At 42.4% G+C, this 15,299-nt stretch overlaps 1 protein-coding gene across 4 annotated transcripts in view; it reads left to right on the plus strand.

The window, feature by feature from the left end:
• DIP2C (disco interacting protein 2 homolog C) overlaps positions 1-10,184 on the plus strand; it is a 325,075-nt gene extending 314,891 nt beyond the window's left edge. For all 4 annotated transcript variants that reach the window (XM_055805709.1, XM_055805710.1, XM_055805712.1 and 1 more), the window contains 3 exons: positions 559-733; positions 2,408-2,531; positions 7,031-10,184. In XM_055805709.1, coding sequence (XP_055661684.1) covers positions 559-733; positions 2,408-2,531; positions 7,031-7,283 — 552 coding nt within the window. In that variant the 3' untranslated portion in view covers positions 7,284-10,184. The remainder of the gene's footprint in view (positions 1-558; positions 734-2,407; positions 2,532-7,030) is intronic.
• Positions 10,185-15,299: the final 5,115 nt, after the last annotated feature.

Genomic DNA, 15,299 nt, shown 5'->3' on the forward strand with positions numbered 1-15,299 from the left:
TAGTCATAATTAAAACGACAATCTAATATGTGAGATTCATCTGTAAGATTTCATTACCGTGAAACTGTAAAAATTTCCATGATGCCTTGAGTTAGAAGAGATGAATCCTCCAGAAGTGAAGGGCCCTGGCTGCACCCTTTAAAATAATCTGTCTGGTGTTTATGGAGGATGCGCTGCTGGTGTAAATACACTGAAACGGGGCGGGGAGGCTATGGAAACAGCACTGTGGTCTCTGGGCTTTTCTGAAAATTGCCATAACCAAGCAGACCTCCAAACTAGCTGAGCCATTCCAGGAGCCAGAGGGCTGCGAGGCAGGTGTCCCCGCAGACATGAGTCCGGCATGTCTCTCCTGAGGCACGGCTCCACTCTGCACTCCGACAGCAGCAAGGTCACACTGGGGTCTCCGTGCCTAAACCTGGGTCAGCTACAAATTCAGCAAGTGTTAAAAAGCGTTATAGTATTATCTAGCTATAAAAACATTCACATCAAAAATTTTCAACAATGCTTCGTTCTGGAAAGCTACTTTAATTAATACCAGTATAATTGCTTTTAACTTAGATATGGGTTCACAGCACTCACAATGCCAGTGGGTATTTTACCATCTACGGAGATGAATCTTTGCAATCAGATCATTTTAATTCACGACTCAGCTTCGGAGACACACAGACTATCTGGGCTCGAACTGGCTATCTGGGGTTCCTGAGAAGAACAGAACTCACAGATGCAAACGGAGGTAAGAGGTTTCTCGTCATCTGGGTCTGTGCATATATTTTGAGACTGACACTGTGTCTCTTGGTCTGCGCTGCCTGCCGTGTATGAAATCTGTAGAACTGCAAAAAAGCCTTAGTTAAAATAGTCGGAAAGTAAAACAGAGGGCAAGATTTCCCTGCTGAGACAGTTGCTTTTCCTTTGCTGTACCTCAGGTGCCACAAATGCCCTCCACCAGTGACATTTTGGCACTGTTAATGTTCCAAGTGCTTCAGCTTGAAAAATAGGAAATGCAGCTTAAAATGCCATCATTTGCTCTCGCAATTGTACCTGCAGAAACACATCTGTGGAAATAGGAAAAGCCTTGTTGTGAGTGTGATCGCCATCCCTCCGATGACAGCCACCTTCTTTGATAATTATTGTGTTATAAACTTATTTACAGAAGCTGTCCATTTCTCCAATTTCCCTGTCTTTAAACCTGTGGGGATAGTTACAGAAATGTAATACAAGCAGTAGCCTGCAGCAGAAGCTGCAGGGTGTCTGGGTTTCTGTCGGGAAGGTACAGGATTTTGTTAATTGTTTTTATGACATCCCTTGTCTCGTGTACACCCGTAAGCCAGCCAGCCCTGCCAGGCACACAGTGGCTCTGCTTGGGCAGACGTTGCGTTCCTGCGGCTTATGCGGAGCACAGTGCGCCGCCGCTGGCTGGCTGAGGCGGCAGGCGAGGCTCTCAGCACACGATGGTTTCCAGCAATGCTGCAAGTGCCTCCAGGAGTGATCCCAGGGCCCCGGTGGCAGGGCGGTTAGAATAGCTGCTATTCGGCCAACCAGTCAATTCATCAAATTTGAAAGCATCCTAGTAATCACTGTGGATTATGACTGCTGCCGGTGTCCTTATGTTAGCATCTTCCAGAAGAGATTTACTTTCTGTTGCACAGGCTTTTTTCATTTCATGATAGTCCAGCCTTGAGAAAATTTGGGATTCTCTGAGGATATTGCAACTTAAGCATCTAAATGGCTTAAATCTTCTGGCAAAGATTTGCCGAGTCCCTGTTCTCCTCCCACTTTTAGCTCCCAGTGCAGAAAGGTCTCTGCGCTTAATTACCAGTAGAGGTTATATTGCCATTGCATTGCCACCATGCAACTATCTACATTAATGTAAAGAGCTTGCCATTTGCCTGAATGAGCAATTTGCTATCTGGCATATAGCTCATATTTCTAATTTATTGATAAACACCTTTGTAAGACACTTTAAGCATCAGTACTGACCATCTCTAAACTACTGAAAAAACATCATCTATACTGTTAGGGTCAAATCCATCCTTTTTCTTTCAAAAGAAACAAGAGAGAAAAAAGGAGCCTATTGTCTATTTAGGGCACCTTAAAAAAAAATAAAATAAAAAGAGTCTGTTTTGCATCCACCTGGGAGAAAAACAGGAATTTCTGCCACTGTCTTTGGATAAAGATTTCCACCTTTCTCTTCTTCAAATGGGAATAGTGCTTCTGCCTTCCTTCTGCGTTCTGCTCTGCATCCCACTTTAGTAATGGAAAAATCTTACCAGTCTGGAATTTGGGGTTTCAGAAATTCAAGGATAACTTATAAATGCTATACTTATTTTACTTAATTATTAATGTGAACATTTTTTTATTTTAATGTACTGGAGAACAGAATATATTTTTTTTTTTTCCTCACAACCAGAACGCCATGATGCACTTTATGTTGTGGGTGCATTAGATGAAGCCATGGAGTTACGAGGGATGAGGTACCATCCGATCGATATTGAAACCTCTGTAATTAGAGCACACAAGAGCATCACAGAATGGTAAGGATTATATAACACCATGGCCCTTATATAAAGCTGAAATATCTATAACGTCTGGAGTTTTTTCTTGGATATTGCAATTGATCCAGGAACTGGCCTGTCAGGATGGTCACAGGATTTATAACTCAGCTGTAAATATGTCCTTAGGATGAAACTTTTCTACAAACAGATCTAATAAGGAGGAACTGTTTTCTGGTAAGGTCATTCACAAGTGAAGGATTAAACTTGTAATTTGACAGACCCAAGCAGCTCTCAGGTAGGTCAGTAGCTGTTTCTTGGAGTTAGAGATTTATATTCTAACCAGGAAAAGCAAAGTGGCATGAGTTCAAGCTTTAGGAGTTGTTATTAGAAGGAGTAAGCAAGCAAACATTTCAAATAAATGAACACACTAATAAATTTTATTAGTGAACACACTGTTAGTTTTGAATTGGTTATTAATAAATCAAACAGTGATCAAATCCAGGTTACAATGGAAATTGAAGCAGTAAATCAATGACTTAATAATGATGTTGTCTTAATCGATGTATCACATCATCAAATGAATACAGCAGGTAATCATTTCTTGAGGCCGACATGAGAACAAATTGCTTTTCATTATTCTTGAATCAGAAGATTGAGTTAGGTAGTTTGTTTTGATATAACCTCAGCTCGGCTGTTCTCCTTTCATCCACAGTGAACTTGTCGCAACAGCCAGAGCAATTTAGTGGGGATAAGACGTGACTCTCCATTTTTCTTTTCAATACTGCCTGCAAAGGTGTAACCTGGAGCAGTGAACTTAATAATGAAGCACAGCGACTGGACTGGTTTCTTTAGTCAAAACACCTTGCTTTTTTCTTTAATATCTGTTAAAATTAAGGCAGTTAATTGCTTGGCTGACTATAACTGAGGGTTTGCCTTACTCCCTCTTCCATAGAGTGTTATCCCTGCTGTATGGTCTTGTGCCAGCTAGCCGTTACACAGGGCGGTGGATTCTGTGTCCTGATATAGACCAGTGTGAACGCTTTAAGGATGCTGTGAAATTCTCCTAAATGTGTCAGATCAGTATCAGCAGTGGATGGAGAGTTTTCAGATTAAGGTATTTAGCTCTGTTAGAAGATGGCCACAGATTCATAAATCGATGTGTTCAGCAGTACCTGTTTGTCAGAGATGTGTGTGTCCTCAAGGTGTGAACTCATGGGCAGTAAATGAAGTAGCCCTCTCACCCTGCAGAAATGGTCATCGTGAGTTTCTTTGGCCAAAAATGCTTAAATTATATTCCTTTTTCCAAGACCACTGAGAGCACTTTGAGGATCCTTTTCCTTCCATTATCATTGAAATCCTGAGTGGGATAGTGGCAACTAAAAAAGCGTTGGGGTAAGCTGGGAAGACTGAAGAAAAAGGCCAGTGTATTTCTGCAAGGAGGTAGAAGTACATGAGAGTAATTCTTGGTGCCTTAACTCTTCCCAGCAGTTGGGTGATAATGTGCAAGGCACGTGAGCAAGATTTCAGAAGACACGCTATACTATTACTACCCTTTGCCCAAAGGCCAAAATTGAAAGTCTTCAGGGTTGTTTTTTTTCTCAAAGAAGAGAGAATGCCGATGAGTTAGACGTTGCTCTGATGTGGTCCCTGCAGAAAATGGACACACAGTAGTTCAGAGCAACAACATCTGGTTTGTTCACAGTTCCCAGCCTCTTCCTAACCAGTGCTCTGCCTAAGAGCTCTCTCAAGCCACCAGCGTGGAGTTTTCATTCTTAGTCCTAGTCCTGACTGTCCTTGATTTATCTCAACTTCTCTTTCAGCTTCTCTTAGAGGTGCTCCTCTTCTCTTTGTGAAACACAAAATAATAGCCAGTTAAATATTACTTTTTATATATACTTTGTATATGCCTTTCTTTGGACGGGGCCATGAGCCTCTGTTGTTGGAGGCTGCTGCTGTTTCAGTTACAATAACCCATTAAGGATTTAACTGCATCAGTACCTGTTGCAAACAAAAGACAGTGGGTACGTGCAGTTGCTAGATTATAGAAATAGCCTCTGTGTCCAAGGCACACATGCTCATTTTTGTAACCTTTAACACTACTGAGGATAGCGGTGACTTGTTGACTGACATGTGATCCTGCTGTACAACTTCTGTCTTTGAGGATCAGCTCTAAAAAGTTATTTAGAAGTATTTTTGTCTTTGAAAAAAGTTAGTGCAAAATCAACAACCTCTGACTCTGGACCTCCTGTGCCTCCTGTTGGGTGTGAATTTCTTGAGAAAGTGCAGCCTTCCTGCATCCCTAGTTTTTTGGTTTGGGGTTTTGGTTTTGAGGTTTTTTTTTTCATCAGGACTGTAAAGCTACTGTATTCATAAGTGATACATGCTGGCTAATACATCTTCATCTCAACCGGTGAGAACATAAAGGGCAATATTTCCTTTTACTTACAGTGGTCATTGTTGAGTTAGAATCATGACATATGAAGTGAGTTTTAAATTAAATGGAAACTCTCTTAGGCATGTCAGTCGCTCTAGGACATAATATAGAAGCTTCAGGAAAGTTCTGGGAATCAGTCTTCTGAACTCAAACTAACTACTCCTAAGCCATGTTCTCGGGACCTGCTCCTGAATCTTGCCATTAATTGCTTTCCCAAGTAACAAGCTAACAGCAGGTTTAAGGCATGGTTTCAAGTGCTAACTTATATTTTTATAAAACCTCCCCAGGATTTTTTGTTAAAATATATATAATACTAATTTAGATGTTTGTACAGTAATCCATCAAAATTCTAGGACTTCTCTGGAGATGGTCCCTGTGCAGACTGATACTTAACTTTTTTAATATCCAGCATCAATCAAAACTTACTAAAAGGTCTGTGAAAACATAATTACGAATTAAAATTCATTTCCTAGCAGTGCAAAGTCAAAATGAGCCTGCACAGCCTTGCTTTGGCTGCCCATTAGTTTTCCAGATCAATAAGCACATAAAAGTTCCATCAAATAGTGATTTGGCAGGATCTGAAAATGCATTTTTTTTTTAAATAGTAAGTACTTTTCTCCTAAAATCCATTCTGTTAATCATCAACATAGATCACATTTTCATAGCTAACTTTTGGGCAAAGTAAGATATGTTTCCAAAGTACAGGGACTTCAGCATGTCTTAGTAGACTAAAACAGTGCCCTTCTGTCTCAATCAAGTGTTAACTTTAGGGTAGGTACCTCTTTTTGAAGTTGGCTTGTATACTTAATATATTCTAACTTTCAGATGCTTATGCTCAAGACAGTTCTGAGAAATTAGCCCTCTCTTTATTAAGGTAACAGAAGATAAAATAGAGGGCTTGATATAAGAGCTGCATGTGTAGAATATTATTATTTATGCTATGGAATAAGTTAGAGGGAGAATTAACCATGGTCTGTGTCTTAAGCACCTGCAAGGCAGAATGAGATTGCTCTTTGTGGAGGCTCAGCCCTGCTGACCTCCTGTGAGATTTCACAGGCTTTGGAGACATTTGAGACGTGGAGAAGAGGATGGAGGGAAGCATACACCAGACGTTCATACCCTCCCAGCCTCCACATTTGGAAGGATAAATACATTATCCTTAGCCAGAAAAGATGCCCAGTAGCAAAAACCAAAATTTGTCTGCTTCAGCTCAAAGGCTTAACCAAAAATCTGGGGTCTTACAAAGTTATTTTAGTAAAGAGGAGATACTGGTAATAATGATGTTCCCTTGACCATCTCACCTGTTACTAAGGAATGTAAAAACTCCTGTCTCCTTAAATTCAACAGAAATAAAACACAGCTGAGATAAAACAGATGGAGACATTGCTTATTTCTGTGTAAACCAATTGGTCCAGAAGAATTGCAGCTCTTTTGTGCTGAGCTCTGACCTGCCTGGACAGCAGCCAGCCCAGTCCAGAGGGCACATAGCCATGCTCACCTAGCACCATCCAAGCAAGGAAGCCCCCTCCCCGGGCAGCCGGGGACCTCTGTGCAGCCTGCAGTGTGCCATATAAATGTTCCCAGGGCTCCACACCCCTTCGGTAGGCAGAGTTTATCCCAAAGAGCTTTCAGCTCAGATTGTGTGCCTGCTGTTGCTTTTGGTGCCTCCTCTTAACCTCCATTGCTCTTCTTGGCTGCTCTTCAAAAAACCCCCGAGAAGACACCTCCACCCACACATTGCTCACGCATGCCTTTGTGAACACAGCGGTGCTGTGACAGTTCTCTGGCTGCAGAGACAAGCACACGTTGGCTTACTACCTCCGTACGTGACAGGCGAGGATTAGATTTGAGTTTCTGTGACGATTAGCCCACTACTTACTATTGCAGCAATATTACAAGTGAGAGTTAGCGGCAGCTGTTTTCCTGCCCCTGCCTGCAGACATGTTCTCTCTTGCTACTTATGCTTTACGGTGAACATACAGAAGGAGCCCTAGGAGTTGAAACAAAAAGTAACCAAGGTGAAATGAAAAGGATAAAAAAGGAAATGGGAAAAAAAAAACCCGAAAAAACCCCACCGCTAATATTATTTTCTCTTTCCTTCCAGTGCGGTGTTTACCTGGACAAATTTATTGGTCGTTGTAGTTGAGCTGGATGGATCGGAGCAAGAAGCTTTGGACCTGGTTCCTCTGGTCACCAATGTGGTCCTGGAGGAACACTATCTGATTGTAGGGGTGGTGGTGGTTGTGGACATTGGTGTAATTCCTATCAACTCCCGTGGAGAGAAACAACGTATGCACCTACGAGATGGATTTTTGGCAGACCAGCTAGATCCTATCTATGTGGCCTACAACATGTAGTCTTGTACCTTAAAGCTTCCATGGACTTTACTATAGATGTATAAAATTTTTTGGTGTCCACTAAAAAAGTGTGCAGATAAGATGCTGACACTCATCAGAATGGAACTGTTTCTATTACAACTTTCAAAAGCAGTCACGATTGGCGGGAAATAAAATGTGAAATGTTTTCTTTTACCACTAAATTTTAGAAAAGAAGGACTATGGGGTAAGGCCCTTCAGTGTGTTGGAAAAGCCCATTTTAAACTTTTTTTTTTTTTTTTTTTTTGCTTATTGGACAATACTGCTTTTTGAGTAAATGTGGCTTTGTATTTTACATTAAGTAAGCTGAAGTAGATGTTTTTTTTTATTATTATTCTGCCCTCCAAATGGATTCTTTTAAAACAACTAATACAAATAATTGTTTTCTTCATTTGTTTTGATATGTCATAAAAAGCTGACGAATACAGATCCGTTACTAACTTAAGCCATTTTAGATCCCACACCTTAGGAAACTATGTAGTGGTACGAGGAGAATACCCAAAGTAGCACCTTTCAATTAGAAATCTTGCAGCTTTCTGTCAGAGATGCTGAAAGCCCAAAGGCCAGAGAGCCTTTGCTGTTAGCATTAGAATGGAAGAAATTTATAAATAAGGTGTATTTCGGCAATGAACTTGCAAATATCTTTGTACTAAACTAAAAAGATAAAATAAGTTAACTACTTCTTCTGTAATTATGTACAAAACGTTTAATTTATTTTGATCTCTTTAGAAGTATAAAAGAGAAAAAACATTCAAGAATATTAAACTCTTGAAATGTTTGCTAATATAAAAACAAAGTGTTGTATTATCTTGAGTGGATAGTATCACATCAAATATATATATATGAAATATAAATTCACTAATGACAAAAGATTTTAAAGTTTAAAATGCAGTACTTGTCACTTGCATGGTGTCTCCCACTGTAGATAATCAAATGTTACTCACAAATTTTTTGGAAAAAAAAAAAAAAGCAATCCTGGATTGCTAAGTATCCCTGTCAAAAAGAATCCTCTAGATACCAGCAAGTGGAATTATTGCTGCCTTTAAGGCAGTGAATGAATTTAAGACTAAAAATGCACTACAATGATTTTCTTTTCTTTGCCATGGAGGCAACAATAAATATTCGTGCTGGCATGTGCATACACTTGTTAGACTTAGAAAAGGCAGGTTGAGGAATAGCACTGTTGTCTAGCTGCAAAACTTTGTTGCACAATTCTTTTCATTGTTTTAGTTGGTGTTTTTATTGCTATAAGGAAAAGTTTTGGGGTTATTTGCACAGAGTTATCAATTTGCCTCTCAGCTAGGACATATAGCTCGGTGGCCAATGCATCCAGTTTACATTTACAGGAAACGATTGTTTCGATGGTCTTTAATTTATTCCTTAACAGAGAGGAGCATACAGTCACTACAACGGATTTGGCACGAATCGTGCATCTGCTAACTAGTCCCTAAACGCATTAAAACATCAGAGGAACCGATCTGCCTGTTGAAAGAACGGAGGAGTCCCGCGGTCTCCGATACGAGGCCATCGCGGGAGAAGAGTCCGAGAACATGCATCACAGCTGCCTTCATTTTACTACCTTTGGATAAAAGAGAGGTTTGATTCCCCCATTCTGTTGTCTTCCCTGCAGCCCATGCCCCTTTTTTTAAAACCTTCCCCTTCCTCCATGTGGTTGTAACTGAATTGACCTGTTCGTGATCCAGAGTGGGATTTACCAGCCGCAGTCCAAGAATGCTTTTCTTATTGTCCCAAATGACGTTCATGTGCTGGCTCTCATTACCGGATATGCATGACTAAGATTGTTGCAGGGCAAATGTAATCATGTTTATATCACGTATAAGGAAGTCTCAATGCTGGGTGTTTAAAATCTTTTTAAAGGGTAGGGACGTTTTAGTCTGCATGTACAGTACAGAGCATCTTGCCATGTCAGACGCGTTTTCTTTCAGCCCATCCTTTCCGCCTTCACTGTCCTGTGAATAGCCCTATTCATGCTCTGCAGACCGATCCTATATTTTGTCAAATTCATTTTCTGCTCCCTGAAAAGAATAAAATCTGTTCTTTATGGCAAGTTGTTGTAAGGTTTCAGACAAGATGTTGATTGATTACAAACATAATTGCAGTGTGTGAACTAACTTGTGAATTCCTGCTATCGCTGATCTCAGTACTGCAAAACAAACCTCGTCGTTCAAAGCATCACTTTAACCTTCACGAAGTCAACTTTGCATTTGTAGAGAATAAAAGAACTGCAATGCAGTTGTGAAACGCAGTTAATAACAGCTCTCTTCTGCAACCTGTCATCCATGGTTGTTAAATTCTGAGTTAAGAGAAATGATAAACTGAGTTTCTGGTTTTGTTGTGCAAGCAAAAGGAAGGAAACATTTAAGCACCATCAGACTGAGCAATAAAGAAGGATTGTTCTGTATTAGAAACTGTACTGTAGATAAACCATTCATGAGAATGTATAAAATGTTTGTCTTGTGACCTTGTGCTTTTGGAGTCAGACAAAACCATGTAATCAACTTGATGCACATGCACAAAAAAAAGAGGGTACACAATGAACATTTAAACACAAAACTAATCAAACAGGAGCAGATTCCTCATGGTGCTTGTTTATTATATATATTTAATCCTGCTTGACACTTTACCCAAGGGAAGACTGTCCCTTTTATCAGTTGAATGTTAGCAGCGTTATTTCATAGAGTGTGGTGACTGGTTAGAGAAATTCATGTAACTCAGCCAATCACAGTTTCAAACAAAAATTTTTATGTGCAAAGGACAGCAACCTTGTATGTTAAACCACCAGTACGCTTTGTACATCTGTGATAACGCCTGTTTTATATTCAAATGAACAAATAAAAGCTTTTATTTTTGTTGCTCTGAAAATATCGGTTTCTTAATTAGTCATCTAAAATGGATCTTCCGAGAGCTGCGGATGCTCAGTGGAGGAACATGGAGAGCTATACTGTAATTTTATTTTGTTTACCTCTCTTGTTGCATAATTTATTAGTACAAATCATTATACTTTTAACAATGTTTAAATACTGGTGTGGGCATTTATTGCTGAAAGACTTTCATATGGCAACAAATGTTTTTTGTGAAATGTTTTTTTAATTCTTTTTAATATATTCAAATATACTGTTCACATTTTTGCTGAAAGTGTAAAGATTATTGTAAGCTTGGTAACATTTTGTGAGAAGCAATAACAAGCATTAGTACTGTAAAACTCCTTAAATTTGTCACTTATCACTTTTGTTGCAAGGTCTTGCTGCCAACATATTGCTAATCAGTTGCTTAAGCAAGTTACTGATCCAGGTGTTACATCTCTGCTGGAGCTTTCTGCCAGTGGAAATCCATGAGTAACTGCTTGGTCACACACATGGGGCTAGAACCTCCATATTGATTCAGAAGCCTTGGACGACCAGGTAAAACCTCTAGGAAATGTTGTGTGCCTTCTTCCACTGGCCTTTTCCAAAAGTTCCTTGAGTTCAGACCTGGCTGCCAGCTGCAGAGTAGCAGCATCCCCAGAGGAGAGGTTCGGCCCTAGCTCTGATTTTCCAAATGTGATTTCAAAGGGTGAACCTCTCAGTCTTCGTGTCTTTGGTAGCCTGTCTGAGAAGTTCAGGGTATAAAATCCCATGTCCACTTTCAGGTTGCTGATCACAAGAGGTGGGTGCAGGGTAGCAGACCCACAATTTAGAGTGCAACCCAAAAATAGTGGAAGGGAGAGGGCAAGTCAGGGGTTGCAGAACCAAGACAATGGCAGAACAGCGATTGGTTCCCCATTCAATTTTAACAAATAGTCTTACTAAAAAAGAAAGGGGTTTGGCGTTTTATACTAATGTGGTAGGGATTTTTAAACGGTCAAAATATTTCAAGTACACATTTTAAAAATCATTTTGGCAAACAGTGGCTATAACACTGACAAGCTAGTGGGGAATCTCAACCAAAAAAATTGCAGGGGGGTTAGAAGCATGATTTCATGCACATAGGAACAGTATCGTTCATTATCAGGTTGATACTAACAAGGTAAGAACAGGAAAAAAGCTTGATAAAAGGCCATGCAGCCTTTTTCGTGTGCTTTTCAACAGAAAAATTTGCTTTATGTGCCATTATCATCTAAGCCAGGGGGGAATGGGACACATGCACAGAGATGGACAACAAATTCTCACCAGTCACCTGATGAACAAACTCACAGGAGAGCTGCGTTTGGGGGAACTTCTAACTTTCTCCAGCACAGCTTTTTGCAGCCAGCCTGAGCCGTCACCAGCTGCCCCCTGCAGCCCTGGGGATACAGATCCCAGCATGGCTCCCACACTGGGCACACAGGTGGGTCTGGGGGTCCGGGCTGGACGCTGGCGTGGGCAGCACAGCGAGAAGTAAAGCCCAGAAAGATCATCCCACAGAGGGCGGACCCCTCTGGCCCCAGGGTATGAGCCAGCCCCAGCTTTGAATTTTTTGTTTTAGTAGAAGAGCCTTTTGCTTAAAGCTGGATGAGGTTTGAAGAGGAAGAACACCGTAACCTGGATCTACATTCTGAAAGTAGTCATGAATCATTTAATTTGGGGTTAAAATGTAAAAGTTCAACCGGAGCTATTTTTTGGTATCTGGAGTGCTTCATTTGGCAGCCCACCTTCCCAAAAGCTCTCATGCAGCTTACCAGAAATTAGATAAACAGGCTTTCCTTTCCGGGGGGGGCGGGGTGGGGGGGGTGGGTCTGCTCTCCTTTGGGGAGTATCACCTTAAAACCACTCCAAAAATACTCCCAAGACTCTGTGCTCTGCTCCATCGATGTCACCACCTCCGGAACAGCAGCTCTCCCTTTTTTACCCAGCAACCCAGCACCAGCCCATTTCTATACATTTTTAGCATGCACCCTGATGCTAGAGACCACATGGCGTTTAAGACCAGCCATAAGATCCCTAAGCACACCCTGCTGCATCGTGCCACTCCAGATCTGCACTGTGAGTGCTTGTCATTCTGCTCTGCGTGGACAAGATTTCTTCAAAGCCAAGGCACTACTGCATTCTGTATGTTCCACATGGGGGGGGGGGGAACAAAAACACCACACACCAAAATCTTTGCCGCAGGGATCCCACAACATATCTAATAAAAAAAAAAAATCGCAAAATATTGTGCAGCTATAGCCAGTTAATGGCTGTTCCTAAAGGCACAAGGGCGTTTTGTTTAATTTTGTTCTTTGGTGGATTGACGTTGGCAGGCTCCACACGAGAGAGCATCTGGTGGAGCGGTCTGAAGGAGGGGACAAAGCCAGTGGAAGCACCACGACAGGGTCCCAGGTATGAGTGGCAGCACATGGGAAAGGTTTGGAGATGCTGGGAGAGGCACTAAGAGGGCTGTGCTGAGCATCCCGGCTGAAGAGGAAGGACACCAGTGGAGGAAGCCATGAACCAAGGGCAGGTCTGGAAAGAGCATTTGGTGTAGAAGGGCCAGAAAAGAGCATGTTGTGCATGTGGAGGTAAGGGTGAAGCAATTGAGACTGCCTAACCCCGTGGTATCGGGCACCTGCACACTAGTTTTCTCACCCAGGTGAGCCCGTTTCAGATCAGGCAGCTGCAGGTGCTGGGACACAGCTCAGTCTGGAGGCTCAGATGAAGCACCACCTGCTGAATTCAGCCAAGGGGCTTTAGGGTAAAACCCAAGAGAGGAAATGGATGGAGATAGGAGGACAGATGTGGTGCAAGATGAGGACAGAGGTTCTCCCAACCCAAAAGGTTCGGGAAACTAAAAGAAACCCCAGGTCTGTATCGGGGGAAAGGCAGGGAGTGCTGAGAGAAGGCTGGGGCAAGAAAAGCAGCTGCATGCAAGGAGAAAATAACGTTTCCATGAAGCAAGGTTGGGAGGGAGTATGGCACGGCCAGTATTCACAGAGCAGAGGAAGATGAGAATTTGAGCTGACAACTGCCCAAAGGAAGTCAGTGGCCAAGGAGATACAAAGGAATTAAATTTTCCATTGCAGACACACATGCGCCTTAACATTTCTAGGATGCCTTTCACAAACATTTGGTTTCAGATACTGTCCTGAAGTCCACAGAAGGATTTTTTTTTTTTTTCATGCTCCCTTCTCTCCATACCACACAATGGGGTGAGGACACACACCCCTGTGCACCTGCAGGGTCCCACAGCCGGGCGCCCATCCTGCCTGGCCGTGCAGGGGGCAGCTGCCCGCAGTGGGGCACTGACAAACCCACAGCCCACACTGCCAGTCCAGGGTGTGGAGCCAGCAAAAACTGAGTGGGTGATGTTTAATCTCTTCCCTTCCCTCTGCCTACAGCTCTTTGGTTAGCAAAGAGAAAGAGAAAAGCAAATGAAGTGTAGTCTCAGCTGTAACTTTTTTTCATGCAAAAGGATGGAAGTATTTTTCCATCTTGGGGCAAAGCCTTTTGACAGAACAAGAGGCTTTAAACTGCTGGTTTAAGTCATAATAAAATGCCTATTAGAGATCACTCGGTTTTGAAAATTTTCCAAGAAAACCCAGATTTGCTTAAATGAAAGCTTTTGTTAAAATGCCCCCTTTTCCAGGGGCTCACATAATAGGCCCGTAGCCTCCCTGAGAAAACAGCGCGACTGCATTTTTGCTGTGCATGCAGGCAGACACGTGCACTTTCATTGCACTTTGCTTACAACTAACAGCAATATTTATATCTCCAGAACGACGAAGCCAGAGCACCTGCAGGAGAAAAATGAAGTCAGGATGCAATGTGTCAGTGCAAGGGACAAAGCGTAAGTGCCAGAGAAAGCAACCAGGAGTGCAGGTTACACTTGGACTCATTGGCAGTTTGACTCAATTTTAAAGTAAAATATATTTGCTCTATTTACCCAGTTTTGATTTGGAAATGCTGAGCCACAGGAAGGATAGCATTTAGGGGACATCGAGAGCACTTCCTCGGTGCAGACCTGCACTTCCAGTCACACCCTTTAAAACAAAACAAAAATCCCCGAGACCACATCTGACTTCGGGTTTGAATATGAATTGACTTTACCCCCAAGGGAGAGCCTTTTCATTAGGGTCCTTAAAGAGCAGCAGGAATTACACAGCTTCCTCGCAGTGCTCAAATGGTTCCCATTAGGAAGTACACGAGCATCTTGGAGGGCTCTTCTGAAGTTCGGCATGATCAGTTCTGCTCGCTGACGCAGAGCTGGTACCCTGCGCCCCGCTCCATGGGGGAATGCTGGGCTGGAGGAGCACCCTGATCCCAGGGTGCCCCATGGGGGATGGGCGAGGCAAGGAGCCCCCTTTGCCGCACCAGTGAGCTCACACACGGCATCCGAGGCTGGAGGAATGTGACCATGCAGTGAAGTTTAGTTCAGTAAATGGTAAGAAAGCTGTCTAGAATTGCCTTCAGGGCACAGTTCACTCCACAAAAAGCCTTTGGAAAACTTCCTCTGTCCTTTGTTACAGGAGCATTTCTGCTCTGAACACAGAGCCAAGCCAAATGAACCATGGATTCAAAGGTTGCTAAAAAAAAAAGTAGAGGATAAAAGAAAATCCAAGCCAAAAAAAAAATCCCTCCCCTGCCCCAATCCCATCTCTGATGCAGTGCTCACTAATTTAGGACAACCTGACAGACTCTCTAAGTTGCTATGAATGAAGGGACTTCTAATCAAGGCAGTCAGCCCTGGGAAGGGCGAGACACCACGAACAGATAGTGAGAAGAACACCGTTATCTACCTTACGCAGAAAGAAGCCTTCAAGTGAGGAAAGTTCTGGCTGTAAGAGGAGACAGGCTGGGAAGGTGCTGCAGTCCACTGACATCATCAGCAAATTAGTCAAAAAATAAGACAGAGATAATTCCCTCCCCTCAAATAAGAAAAACCCCACTGGGGGGACACGCATAGTCAGCGGGGACTGGCAGCAGCGCTGTCTGAGGGTGCGTGTGCTCCACGTGAGACACGAGGGGCTGGTGACCAGTCCGGGGTGTGAGGAATGAATATGCCATGTACTGGGAGGTATAAAAAGCAGCCAAATGAGGGGAGAAG

The sequence above is a fragment of the Falco peregrinus genome, chromosome 5, assembly GCF_023634155.1.
Source record: "Falco peregrinus isolate bFalPer1 chromosome 5, bFalPer1.pri, whole genome shotgun sequence".
Classification (NCBI taxonomy): domain Eukaryota; kingdom Metazoa; phylum Chordata; class Aves; order Falconiformes; family Falconidae; genus Falco; species Falco peregrinus.